This window comes from Oratosquilla oratoria, chromosome 15 (assembly GCF_046742065.1).
Source record: "Oratosquilla oratoria isolate Oo_2021 chromosome 15, ASM4674206v1, whole genome shotgun sequence".
Taxonomy (NCBI): Eukaryota; Metazoa; Arthropoda; class Malacostraca; order Stomatopoda; family Squillidae; genus Oratosquilla; species Oratosquilla oratoria.
In genome coordinates, this window is record NC_134791.1 from 39,972,513 (window position 1) to 39,987,510 (window position 14,998).

General features: G+C 39.4%; 1 protein-coding gene across 1 annotated transcript in view; it reads right to left on the reverse strand.

Moving 5' to 3' along the window:
* LOC143033133 (uncharacterized) overlaps positions 1-10,861 on the reverse strand; it is an 11,116-nt gene extending 255 nt beyond the window's left edge. The window contains exons 1-2 of the mRNA XM_076198337.1: positions 10,788-10,861; positions 1-508 (exon numbers count right to left, since the gene is read on the reverse strand). The exon at positions 1-508 is cut by the window's left edge and continues 255 nt beyond it. Coding sequence (XP_076054452.1) covers positions 1-508; positions 10,788-10,861 — 582 coding nt within the window. The remainder of the gene's footprint in view (positions 509-10,787) is intronic.
* Positions 10,862-14,998: the final 4,137 nt, after the last annotated feature.

A 14,998-nucleotide genomic window follows, 5' to 3' on the forward strand; every position in this document is an offset into this window, starting at 1 on the left:
ATCTGTGCTTGATTCCGTAGTAAAATTTAAGACGGAGTTTTCCGTGAACTTCTGGAATAGATGAGCAAGGTCTTGTGGAGCATCGAAGGAGAGGAAATAGTCGTCAATGTATCTAGTATACATCTTAGGTCTTTTTGTTCTTTCAAATACACGTTCTTCAACTGCTCCCATATAAAAACTAGCAAATAGGACGCCCAGGGGGGGTCCCATAGCCACTCCATCAATTTGTTGGAACAAGTCTCCTCGATGTGAGTAAAAGGGGACTTCTTTAGTACAAGCGAGAAGTAATTGTCGAAGGGTGTTCTCCGGGATGTCGAGGGGAGCCCTTTGTGAGTGGTATACTTTCTGAATAATAATATCGATAGTTTCTTGAATGGGAACATGTGTAAAAAGACTGGTTACATCCATCGAAGCGATGTGGTTGAAGCTCTCTTGGGATTTGAGGATATCAATGAAATCCGTAGCAGAGGACAGGCAAAATGAGTTAGGTACGTATGGGGTGAGGAGCCTGTTGAGTGTTATTTACAAATGTGCTACTACATTTCTGTTTAGACATATATAAGTATATGTATATGTATATGTATATGTATATGTATATATATATATATATATATATATATATATATATATATATTGTATATTTCGGGTGCAGATTCTCACTAATACACACTGTGTTAAACACGACAGCATTTTGGCACTGATTAATCTTCTTACTGAGATTTTAAATTTTTCTCACAGTAGATCTCATTTCAGGGGGTGGGCAAACATAAGCCTTCCATAGTCTTCCATGTTTAATTTGACGTTTCGACTTCAGGGAGTCATGTTCAGAATAGTTTACAAGAATTAAGTCACAGTTATACAAAGCTACATGATACACAATTGACACTATTGTACAGACAGCGTGGATTAAATATATTCCGCTTGGGAACGCTGGAAGGGTCTTGACCCTCTGAGTAGGCGGACACTTCGCCGTAGAGGGGAAGGGGAACGGGGGGGAGTCAGGTACGATAGGCCGTCTCGCAGGAACACCCCACTGATCAAGTGGGGGTTGGTGAGGTGGAGGAGGGGGAGAGGAAGGAGGTAGGTGTTGCTGTCGTTGGGCTCCAAGTCTCGAAGAAGAATTAAATAACGAGATGGCAGAAATCATGTTGGATTGAATGTTAATTATTGGAGCTCTTTCCCTTATGTAGATGGATTCAAGCATTTTTAATTCCTTTATCTTGGTACAATGTGCGGCTATCTTAGTGTTTATCACGATCGGCTCCCTATCAATTACAGCCTGGTGGTATTGGAGGTGGTGCTGTTTAATTGCTCCTTGTTGTAAATGTAGGGACAACCGTCTACTCAGTTGGCATGCCGTGAACCCAATGTATGTAGAATTACGGGGTGCGCAGTCCCCAGAAGTACAACGGTATTCATATATAACATTGGTTCTTGATAATATGCCGCCATTGCCAGACATATTGTTTTTCATAACAAGGGAACAGGTACGCTGTTGTCGTAGAATATAGTTACTCTTAAATTATCATACTCCCTCTTTGGCTTACAATTTCTATGTATGATGTCTTTTATCTGTTTCTCATCTTGTCGGTAAGAGTTACAAAAAGTATTCTGATAAAATACATTAACGGTCTTGGCTTTGTCCGATGTTTTCACAGCTACCTTGCGCTCTAGTAAATCCTTAGTAACACTATCAAAGTCTTGATTAGAGTAACCATTATTCACTAGTATCTGGCGCAGGCAAGTAAGCTCTGAATGGACCATGTGCCAAGAGGAACAAATAGATATTGCCCGCCGGACATATGCCCTAATAACGCCTTTCTTATAATTAAGAGAACATTCATCAAGACCGTTCATGCATTTACCGCTATCAGTGTGCTTGCGATACACCATAGTTTTAAAGTTATCAGAAGTCGCATCCACCAAAACATCGAGGAAAGGGATCTTATTGTTAACATTGAGCTCTGTTGAAAATTGTAACCCGGAAATGAAAATCTCAGTAAGAAGATTAATCAGTGCCAAAATGCTGTCGTGTTTAACACAGTGTGTATCAGTGAGAATCTGCACCCGAAATATACAATATATATATATATATATATATATATATATATATGTATGTATGTATACACACACACACACACACACACACACACACACACACACACACAAATATATATATATATATATACCCCGTCTGGGGTATTGGCTGCTTGTTATTGTGGCAAAGTAGCATGCAGTCGATACTTTAGGGTCTATATGGGGCGCCCCTACGGACCAGAGCCACACATCATTTTGTCTATGATAGAAGAAATTCTGTTCATAGAGAAATGATGACACTTTTATACTACGACTGTCCCTCCGTTATGCTGTCCCCCAACCCCTTGTTGCTGTCCTGTACCATTTCTCTGAGTATTCTCTTTCTGATTGGGGGAATTCCCTGTGGTGGGGGAAAAGAATACTGCCACCAAGTTTTCCCACTTGGATCGTAAGAGGCGAGAAGAAAGGGACGGGGAGAGGGACTAGGCATCCTTCTCCCTGTAGCCCCAAGGGGCAATTTCCTAAAACAAAAAGAAAAGGCATAAGGGGTGCTGGCGGGCCTCGGGCCAGCACCCTAAGGTTTGGGTCTTTTAATGTGCGTGGATGTGGTACAGATGAGAGTAAAAGGGAAGAGATAGGTAGTATGTTTGTGAGAAGAAAGTTGGATGTGTTGGCTTTGAGTGAAACTAAGTTGAAAGGGAAGGGTGAGTGTATGTTTGGGAGTGTAAGTGGGAGGTTATCAGGAGTGAAGAGAGGGCGAGGGAGGGAAGGGGTGGCTATTCTAGTAAGTGAGGAGATAGGTAAAGGGGTAGTGGAGTGGAAGGAGGTTTCCTCAAGGATAATGTGGATGAAGGTGAAACTGGGAAAGGAGATGTGGGTCTTTGTAAGTGCATATGGGCCGGGCAGTGAGAAGAGCATGGAAGAAAGGGAGGGTTTAGGAAGAAATGTCAATGTAATAGTACTGGGAGACCTTAATGCTAGAGTGGGAAATGGTCCAATCGATGGAGTGGTTGGGAAGTGTGGAGTTCCAGGAAAGAATCGTAGTGGAGAGTTGATGGTGGAAATGTGTCTAGAAAGAGAGTTGATGATAGCAAATACAGTGTTTCGGAAGAAAGTCAAGCATAAGTACACATGGGAGAGGGTGGTGGAGGGAAGGGTGGTAGATAGAGCGCTAATGGATTATGTAGTGGTAAATAGGATTATGATAGGAAGAGTTAAGGATGTACATGTGCTAAGGGGAGAGGGAGGGGGAATATCAGATCATTTTTTGGTGGAAGGTAAGTTGAGAGTGGAGGATAGATGGAGAAGGAGGAAAGGGACAAAAGGTAGGGAGGTTCTTAGAGTGAACTCCTTGAATGAAAAGGAAAAGGAGAAGGAGTACGAAAAGAAGCTGAAGGAGGAGTGGGAGGGAGTAAAGGATAGAGCAGAGATGGGTGTGGAGGAGGAATGGGGATGGTTCAAGGAGGGAGTCTTAAAGTGTGCAAGGATGGTGTGTGGAACAAGAAGGACAGGGGGAAATAGAAGAAAGGGTAGTGAATGGTGGGATGAGGAAACAAAGAAGGTTGTAGAAGAGAAGAAGCGAGCATTCACAGATTGGTTACAAAAGAGGACAGGGGAGTCATATGAGACGTACAAAGAAAAGGAAAGAGAAGTAAAGCAAAAGGTAAAGGAGGCAAAGAGGAGAGCAGATGTGAAATGGGGTAGGAGTATAACAGAAAATTTTGAAAGTAATAAAAAGATGTTTTGGAAAGAAATTAAGAGAGGAAGAGGAGGCGAATCAAGTAGGGAAGAAAAGGTAAAAGGTACAGATGGAGAGTTGATAATGGAAGAGATGGCAGTGAGGGGAAGATGGGCAGAATATTTTAGGGAGTTGCTGAATGTGAAGGAGGATAGGGAAGGAAAGATAGCTGCAGTGGGAAATACGAAGAAAATGAGAGTGATGAGTGAGGAGAATGGAGGAGAAATAAGGAAGGATGAGGTGAAGGCAGTTGTAAAGATGATGAAAGCAGGTAAGGCACCTGGTCTGGATGGATGCCATGCAGAATGTCTGAAGAAAGGAGGTACAGTTATCGTGGACTGGTTGGTGAGATTATTTAATGTTTGCTGGAGAAAGGGTAGAGTACCGGAGGACTGGAGTAGTGCCTATATAGTTCCTCTTTACAAGGGAAAAGGGGACAAGTGTGAATGTAGTAATTTCAGAGGGATTAGCCTGTTGAGTGTAGTAGGGAAGGCTTATGGGAGAATCTTAATTGAGAGGATTAGGAGAGCAACAGAAGGAGTAAATTGGTGAGGAACAGTGTGGATTTAGGACGGGTAGAGGTTGTGTAGATCAGATCTTTGTGGTAAGACAGATATGTGAGAAAGCTATAGGAAAGGGGAAGGATGTTTTTTGGGCTTTTATGGATCTGGAAAAGGCTTATGATAGGGTAGACAGAAAGGCACTGTGGGAGGTTATGCAGATTTATGGGATAGGAGGAAAGCTTCTGGGAGCTGTCAAGAGTTTTTATGTGAGTAGTAGAGGATGTGTTAGGATTGGAAATGGAGAGAGTGAGTGGTTTGAAGTAAAGGTGGGACTTCGTCAAGGATGCGTTATGTCGCCCTGGCTGTTCAACTTATACATGGATGGGGTGGTGCGAGAGGTGAATGCTAGGGTAGTGAGTCAGGGATTGGAGATGGTTAAAGAAAATGGAGAAAAGTGGGAGGTGAGCCAGCTGTTGTTTGCGGACGACACTGCGCTTGTGGCAGGGTCAGAGGAGGGATTGAGGAAGCTGGTGGCAGAGTTTGGGAGAGTATGTGATAGAAGAAAGCTAAAGATAAATGTGGGTAAAAGTAAGGTGATGAGATGTACAAGGGGTGAAAGTGGCAGTAGACTGGAAGTGAACATTAAGGGAGAGCGACTGGAGGAAGTGGATAGTTTTAGATACTTGGGTGCAAGTGTAGCAGGAAAAGGTGGAGTGAAGGTGGAGGTAGAATGTAGATTGAGAGAAGCGAGTAAATGCCTTGGTGGTTTAAAGAGTGTAATGAGAAATAGACATTTGGGAATGGATGCGAAGAGGAGACTGTATGAAGGAGTGATTGTGCCAACAGCACTGTATGGGGCAGAAACGTGGAACATAAGAGAAGAAGAGAGAAGGAGTTTGAATGTGTTTGAGATGAGGTGTCTGAGAAGTATGATGGGGGTTACTAGGCTAGATAGAGTGAGAAATGAGGAGGTGAGGAGGAGAACAGGGGTGAAAAAGGATTTGGGAGAGAGGGTTGATGAAAGAATATTAGGATGGTTTGGACACATGGAAAGAATGAGTGAAGAAAGACTAGTAAAAGAGGTATGGAAGGCAGATGTGGAGGGAGTGAACATGAGGGGACGCCCTAGGATGAGGTGGATGGATGGGGTGAAGGGGGCTTTGGGGAAGAGGGGAATGTCTGTTGAGGAAGGAAGGGAGAGGACGGAAGACAGAGGTGAGTGGAGAATGGTTGTATATGGATGATGTTGTGACTGCATGAGGAGGAATGGGCGGGGGGGTGGGGGGTGGGGTAGTATGTGTGAGTAAATTTTGACGCAGCCCGAAGGGATTTCTCCCCGTCCTCTCCTTATATGCAAAGGGGGACGGAGAGGGGGGGGTCGCCGATTAAATGAAGCGGCCTTGCTGTGGATGTACTGTGTCTTGCGACACTGCTTCTGACCCAGGGCAGTGGGCAGGGTGCAGGGATGACCCGTCATCCAGGAGGTGCTCAGATGAGAGGAAGGGTGGGAGGGGTGTGGAGTGTATTTAGGGATGAAATGGGTGGGAGTGTTTTTATGCCTTTCCCTTTTTGGCTACCTACCTTGGAAGGGGGAAAAAGCCTTGGTATATGTATGTATGTATGTATATATGTATATATATATATATACATATTTACATATATCAATCAATCAAATCAGCCGCCTGAGTACACTGCTGAACAAAGGCCTCCCGCATAGCATTCCATGATTCACACGATCGCACCTGCAAACTTCTCAATCTTGTATCTCCACCTTCTGTCTGGTCTCCCTTTTCCACTCTTTCCATCTCGCGGCGTCCACTCAGTAACTCACATGCTCCATCGCTCGTCAACAGTTCGCACTAGCTTGCCTACCCAATTCCATTTCCTCTCATTTACCGCCTCCACAATATCTTTCACTCTAGTTTACTCTCTCACCCAACTTGCTCTCTTTAGATCTCTCAGCGTTATTCCCATCATTGATCTCTCCATCCTCCTCCGTGCAGTCCTTAGTTTTGTCTCCATCGCCTTCATCAGTTTCCAAGTCTCACACCCATAGATTATTGCTGGCAGAATGCATTGATTGTAAACTTTACGTTTCAAACAGAAAGGTAGAGAACCTATCAGGATTTTATTATATTTACCAAACATTTTCCAACCAATTGTAATACGTCTTTTTATTTCATTATCATGATCTTTGTTTACTTTCACTATCTGGCCTAAATAATTATACTCTTGAACTTCTTCAAGACTCTCTCCATCGATTATAATCTCTTTACTTTGAACTTTCGTGTTGAACATTGCTTTGGTTTTACTCTTATTCATTTCTAAACCTACTTTGAGACTTTCCTTGCTCAGATCACTCAGCATATCTTGCAAGTCTTCTGCTCTTTCTGAAATGAAAAAAGTAATCCGCAAATCTGCCCATTTATCAAACCTTTCTCTTCTCAACTCAACCTTCTGAAAATCTCTTCCAAGCAAGCTGTAAATAAGTTGGGAGAAATTGCCGTACTCCTTTCTCGATCTTGATCTTTGTTGTACCTTTACGTAGTCGAATTACAGCGGTACCTTTCGCATAAATCTTTTCTAGAACCCTTACGATCTGTTCGTTTGTACCCTGCTTATGTAGCGAGTAAGTATTGCTATTTGTTCTACCGAGTCAAAGGCCTTCTCGTAATCTACAAAGAGGTGTATTGTATTCTGTCGTTTTCTCGATTAGTTGGTTCATCGCCTGCAAGTAATCTAGAGTCGAATATCCGCTCCTAAAGCCTGCCTGTTCTCTCGGTTGGTTTCCATCTAAAATTTGACTTGGTCTATTTGTGAGGATCTTGGAGAATACTTTATATAAAATTGATAGCAAGCTAATCGGTCTGTAGTGACAAAAGACCTTCTGATCTCATTTTTTATGAAGCAGAATCACTATAGCATTACACCAGGATTCAGGAATGCTTGCTTGACGTATGCACTGGGTGTACAACTGAGCAAAATTAATATGAACTTCTTTTCCTGGGTCTTTCAAAAGATCTATCGATATACCATCTTCCCCAGGTGTTTTTCTCCGTCTCATATTTTTAGAGCAAATTCTACTTCTTCCTTTGTAATCTCTGGTACACTCGTAACGTCTAGAGATAAATTTACTGATTCAACTACGGTCTTCGACGAGTAAAGCTCTTGGTAAAATTCTTCTACTCTTTTAAACCATTCTGTCTCTACATTTAATGACCTCTCCATTTCAATCTTTCAAAAATATTATTTGCTGTCTTCCTAAAGCATGTTTGCGTTCGGTCCCTTTAATACTATTACCTTTTCGAATAGATTCCTCTATTTCATCCATATTTCTCTTTCTTTTCTCTCATCTCTTCCTTTTATTAATAAGCTTGTTTGGTTCTACCCTTTCTACTTCGTCTCTTCTGCTTCTAATCTGAATGGTCCTTCTTCTTGTAATTACGGCATTTGTAGCTTTGGTGTATTTGTTTTCTCTTATATATATATATATATATATATATATATATATATATATATATATATATATATATATATATGTATGTATATATATTAGGGTGTACTGTCGCGTCCAATTTTTGAGTCACATTTCAGGTTTCGGTTGAACAGACCATTCCAAAATTTGGAGAAAAAACAAATTGTAACACCTTTTTGGGAACCAAATTTTACTTAGAATTTTTTTTTTTTTAGGGGGATTAGGCTGGTTGTACTTAGACATTATAGTTTTCGTCTCTGGAGCTAGAAATGGATAATTTTCTTACAGGAAGAAAATTTGCATTTTAACTCGTTATGTATCTAAGGTTTAGGCGATTTTAGACTAAGGAATTCCTTGTTTGCAAACTACTTGGAGGGAACTATAAATGAATCAATGTATGACAGATTTATGGGATATTTACAGAGCATTTCCTATGGAAGGATATGGATTCAACTTTTTGAATGTATGTCACAGATTCACTCCCTATGCCTCTTTGCTCCTTACCAGGCAGTCATAAATTGGTTTACTACAGTTGAGCTAACACATGTCTCCCACTATCTGCTCATTAGCTGTAAGTAATTTTTTACTCTACCCGTGATTTTCTTGGTTGTGGTAAGGATTAATCATGTTAAAAATGGGAAGGTTATATTCATTTTACAAGGTGCAAAAACGGAAATATAAGAAATAGTGAGTAAAGAGTAATTCTTATTTCTACTAGGTAAAGTATTATCCCAATTAGGCTAGGGCCCTGTCAGACCTGTTGCCTTGTCAAATGTAAAATTAATTGTGATGTAATCTAGCACCCCGTCTGGGGTACTGGCTGCATGTTATTCCTCGTCTGGGGTATTGGCTCCATGTCATTGTGGAGTTAAAAGCTCCTCAGTAGCATACAACTGATATTTTAGGGTGTATATGGGGCGCCCCTTCGGACCAAAGCCACACATAATTTTGTCTGTGATAGAGGAAATATCTGTTTCATAGAGAAAACTATGCTACTTTATTATACGGTGACTGTTCTTCCGTTTTGCTGTCCCTCCACTCTTAATACTGTCTTGTACCACTTCTCTGAATGCTAATTTGCTTTTTTCGCCGAACCTTTTGTGGTGGGGGAAAAGAATACTGCCACCAAGTCTTCCTACTTGAGTAGTAAAAGGCGACAAAAGCGGGACGCGGGTAGGACTAGGCATCCTACTTTCTGTGGCCCCAAAGGGGACATTAAAAAATGCATAACATGGTCTGGGATGATTTTTCCAACCAGAACTCTAAGGTTTGGGTCTTCTAATGTGCGTGGATGTGGTACAGATAAGAGTAAAGGGGAAGAGATAAGCAGTATGTTTATGAGAATAAAGATGGATGTGTTGGCATTGAGTAAAACTAAGTTGAAAGGGAGGGGCGAGTTGGAGTTTGGGAGTGTAGTTGGGAAGGTGTCAATAGTGAAGAGAGGACGAGGGAGAGAAGGGGTGGCTATACTAGTAAGTGAAGAGATGGGGTAAGCGGTGTGGTGGATTGGAAGGAGGTTTCTTCAAGGTTAATGTGGATAAAGGCGAAACTGGGAAAGTGTAAGCTGCTCGTCGATGAGGTACCTAATTTCATTACTTTATAATGTTCATGTTTATGCTGATGTAACAATATGTAAACTATGTGCAGTGAAATCGAGATTGCTTGAGTAAGCAATATTGCATGCGAGATTGTAACGGCGGATCTGATTGGAGAAAGGGTGGAGGAGAAAATTCAATTACTTCACGAGGTTTTTAAATATAACATTAAAGATCATTGGACTAAAGAAATCATGACGTCATTGCAGAACTGACATAGCACCCAAATTTAGTATTCCCGACGGGAGTCCTCTGGTGTACCTTAGAGAACCACGTTGTGGAAGATTTCGTGAAGAAAATCATGGAAAAATATCCGTTTAATTCGCCCGCTCTTGGTATTTTTCCTTCTTTGAGTGAGCAACTTATTATGTTATATATTTTGTCTATTAGTTCTTCTTTACATTCTTTTAATATCCAGTTTGCAAATTCATCCGGGCCGCGCGATTTCTTGACATCAAGGGCCATTATTTTGTCCATTATTTCTTTCCTTGTTATTATTATTTCCCTCATGGGGGGTGGGGGGTTTACTTCTCTCCCTTCATCCCGATGTTGTATATTTTCTCTAGTGAAAACCGACTTGAAGTGTTTTGCTCATGACTTCTGCTATTTCTGTATCTTTTGTGTATTCCATATTCCCTTGACGTAACACTATTTCCTGTTGGGTTTTTAGTTTACAGTTCACATATCTATAGAATACTTTTGGCTGATCCTTACATTTTTCTCTTATGTCTTTTTTCACTATTTCTTTTTTCTTCCCTGCGTATTTTTACACATTCCATCTTTTGATTAACATATATTTGCCACTTTTTAGTTTTTTCTTTTCTGTCTTTTCCAAGCTTTATCGCTTCTATTTTTCGCTTCGCTACACCTTCTGTTTGACCAGCATTTAATATACACTTTTTCCTGTTTTTGCTTTGGGACATATTGATCCACTTCTCGTATCATCTAACATTTTAGAATAAGCTCTCTCTCTCTCTCCAAGACCCCCGTTTTTGGGGGCACACAAATCATTACAAAATTTCTGATTTTCATGTCACTATCTTCAATTTAGGTTATGTTTTGTTCTTTAGACCATATACTGCTATACACTTTTTTGTTCATTGTATCTCTTATTAGATTTTTCTCTTTAATTACCTTAACAACTGCATTCTCTGCATTGTCCTGCATTCATTGATTAACTACTTCTTTAAAAATTACCTTATCTTTTTCTTGGTCTTTCTTCCATTCATTCCTGAGTTGTTGTAAATCATCCTCTCCTATGTTTCTTTTTTTCTTTTTTTCAGTCATTACTTTTATTTGTTATTTTCTTTTTTTTTTTGTACTGTTAGCGTTATCATTATTTTTCCACCTCTCATTTTTCACATTTTAACTCGGCCAGTTCATTTTTAGTGCACTTACCTCTTCATTTATTTCAGTATCTACCTTTTTAAGTCACTCACCTTATTTCTTGATCCACACTCCATAGATCGTTAGTCTCTTGCTTCCACGATTCCCTTATAAGTCTCATTTCCATCTCTATATCTATAATTCTACTGAAAATTATTTTTTCATACCCACTGAATCCAAAAAATTCCTCATCGTCACTATCTTACATATATATATATTATATATATATATATATATATATATATATATATATTTATATATGTGTGTGTGTGTGTGTGTGTGTGTGTGTGTGTGTGTGTGTGTGTGTGTGTGTGTGTGTGTGTGTGTGTGTGTGTGCGTTTGTGTGTGTGTGTGTTTGTGTGTGTGTGTGTGTGTTATGTGTGTGTGTGTGTGCGCGTGTGGCACCACCCTTGTCACCACTGTCACCACCGCTGTCGGTCGTCGACCATACACGTATATTTGACTTGTAATACCACTCGTCTCAAGGCCCCTTGCCTTCTTTACGTGAGTTTCACTAAATATTCAAGTTCCTCTAGGCATGCCTTGTATTTCCTGTAGTCTCACTATTTTCTAGCCCGTGCCTGTTGCTCATCCTTTGGGTTAATAAAAGGGTGGTGAATTTTCTTTCTTCTTTCACTGTAATTTCACCTTCTTGTTACACTCAGGATCTCTTCTCTCGTCTCTACATCGTCTCTCTCGATCGTCTGGTCTCCCTAGATCGTCTCTCTAGATCTCTCTCGGGCTCGTCTTAGATCGTCTTTGATCCGCTCTCTACGCTAAGCTACCTTCGTCTGACGTCACTAATTTTTCTAATCCAATCTCCAGTGACTTTTCAAATAAATGTCACTCCTTATGGGCGTGACTTTGAATTCATGCACCAATAGTTTTTTTCTCCTTCTCCACCTTGCACCAACCCGGAAAGCCATTACAATGCCACTAGCAAAATTGTTTACCTCAGCATTAGTCAAACGAAGCTAACCTGCGCTTACAGAGTTTTGATTACATCATCGATTATAAAACAGTCACCACCGTCGGTGTGTTTACATAGACATAGCGTCACCTCAATGTTATCAAAACAACAGGCGAGCAGGCAGGCTCATTTACATTCGTACAACTACCGGCCTCTTACAGGGCTCGGCAGCTACCCTTGGTCGTCCCGACCAATTTCTTATTTCCCTCTTACAGGGCTTGCTAATATATTTCTAGAATAAGCTAATTGTTAATCTACCCTCCAAAATACATCATTCATGCAATAAATTGGGAATAATACATAAACATAATACCTATAAATGTGAATAACATGCATCTCAATATATATAAGGCATTGAATTAAGCGGTTACATGGTTGATTTGCTTTGACAGAGCCAATCTCCGGAATACAACAAAGGCAATCAGTGCTGCCACTAACACTGAAAGTAAGGGTATGATAAGGATTGGTAGTATATGTAAATCATTTGAGGGAGATCTTGACAATGGTCTTCTCTTAATTTTCAAGGGAGGAGAGTTTTCAGGCAATGTGAAGTTGAAGGTTGAAATGTAGGTGTCCTCGGTTATATGCATTGTATTAAGGGTATTAGAAATGGTGGAAATCGTGTCTGCATGCAATTCGCAGTTATCTTGAATAGAGACAAGACCTTCAACCAAATCCAATTTAGGACTCAACCCGGGACAATTTATTGATACCTTTGTCTTGTTAGGGAAAAACAGGTAATGAGATCCTTGTATGTTACAATGAGGGATCTAGTCTACCAAAGTTCGTTGGTAATGACAATTGTTCATAACAGACATATTCCTAACCAGAGAATTCATGCGAAGCATCTCGGAACACAAAAGAGATCATGCTTTCTCTTAGATTGTTTACAGAAAGGATGTAATTGATTATAAAATTCACTATGAGCACTATCTTTCAATTTTGAATGGTTTATCATCTTTTCAAAGATAATAGCAATTAATTGACAAAACACACTAATCTAGAGTTCGAGTGTCTCTTCTTGTTCAATATCATTTCCAACACACTTCATTTTCAAAGACAGTCTTATTACTTTAAAATGGTCACAATACTCATGTGTGTACTCAGATGAGAGGTCCTTAAGTCCTTAAGATTCCAAGTCTGACCACAGCAGATCCTAGGTTTTAGGTTTCCATGTATCTGCTTTACACCAAGTTCCAGTTGTCTAGGTCTCCCATCCCAAATACATACAAATGGTCAATACTATCTGTAAAATACATCAAGATTAATATTCAACTCTTGAAAAATATCATTATAATATTCTCCATATTCTCCAGGGTTATTAATATTTATGCACAAAGTATTACTATAATCATCTTCATAGATCTGCAAGCTAATTTTCCTTATGTCATCTAAATGTCCTATCAATTCTTCTCTTGATTCTAAATGTTTAAGTTTAAACTTGTTTCCACCTGCAGAATCAATTACCCTATATGGGCCAGTGTACCTTGGTGAAAGTTTATTATTGGGTGAGGTTAATTTGACCATTACTAATTCTCCAATTTTCAGTTCTAGTTTATGAGCTATTTTGTGTTGTTGTTCCTTCATCTTTTGTGAATACACCTGCATATGTTTCCTAACTCTTTGGTGAATACTTTGAAGAGTATTTATCCTATTGGATATATAATCATCCATATTATATATGGGTTTTTGCTCTGCAGTCAACATTTCATATGGCAGAGTTTTGTCCTCCCCAAAAATTATAAAATGAGGTGTATCACCAGTTGCTACATTAATTTGATTGTTCAGGGTACACTTAACACAAGGAATCCAAGTATCCCAAGTTACACTATGAGGACTTATTAGGGTTCTAAGACATATAATTATCTTTTTGTTTAACCTTTCTACTACTCCATTACTTTGGGGATGGTTAACGAGTATATTGACTTTCTTGATGTGGAATACATTACATAGATTTTCCAAGATTTTGTTATTAAATTCAGTCCCATTATCTGAAACTAGGATGTTAGGTGTAGTAAAGTTACAGATTATCTGATCATAGATTACGGAAGCAATAGTTTCAGCTTTCTTATTGATAATGGGTTGCAATATACAAAATCTTGAAAAATAATCAATAGCAAACAAATAGGTATTTAAAGCCGTTCTCGGACATTGGTAATTCCAATGTATCCATGTGAACTCTTTCCCAAGGTTTCTGTGGAATGGGATAGGTGAGTATAGGAGCAGGTTTTGGTGTATTTCCCTTCACCTTTACACATTTTACACACTTTTCTATATAATCATATATAGTTTTCTTCATACCTAGCCAAAAGTATTTAAGTTGTGCTTGTCTATAAGTTTTATCCTTTCCAGGATGTGAACTACAATCACTATCATGAAGTAACTTCAATATCTCATTTACCAGAGTTTGTGGTATAACCAACTGATTTACTTGACCTCTAGAAATATCTTTCCCATTTACAAATGTTTTCCTATACAATATTCCATTAATCAAATGAAATTCCTCTATCTTATAAAACTTTGGTAGCTTTGGAGGATCTCCTCTTGGGTTCATCAAATGCTTGATTATTGAATCACATGTCTCATCATCTCTCTGTTCTCTTATTAGCATTTCTTCATCTAAAGTTACTAATTCTTCTATACTACAAACAAAATTAATCAACCCGGTCCCAGTCATTGGTTGACTAATGTTTCTAGAAAGTGGATCTGCTACATTCCTTCTACCCGGAATATATTCAAATTGAACTTCATAGCACTGAAGTATCGCAAACCATCTAGCAAGTCTGCCTCTAAGATTCTTATGCTTAAATAAGTTCTGAATAGCTGTGTGATCAGTCCAAACTCTGATGGGATACCCTAGTATCATATCCCTAAAACTTTCTAAAGAATAAATTACTGCTAAAGTTTCTCTTTCAGTTATAGAATAGTTTCTCTCCGCACTATTACAAAGTCTGGATGTGTAAGCTATGGGTTTTAAAGTTCCATTTCTCTCTTGCATTAGTATGCCTCCTAACCCTATGTCAGACGCATCAGTACAAAGAATAAATTCTTTTTCATAGTCGGGAAAAATTAAAATAGGTGAACTCGTGAGTTTATCTTTCAACTTGTCAAAAGCTTGCTGTTGCGCAGGTCCCCATATGAACTTTGAGTCCTTTCTTAACAATGAACTTAGTGGATTAGCAATGTCAGCATAACTTTGAATGAATTTTCTATAATATCCTGTTAATCCCAAAAAGCTCCTAACCTTGTCTACATTGGTCGGAACTGAGAAATTCTTGACAGCGTCCACCTTTG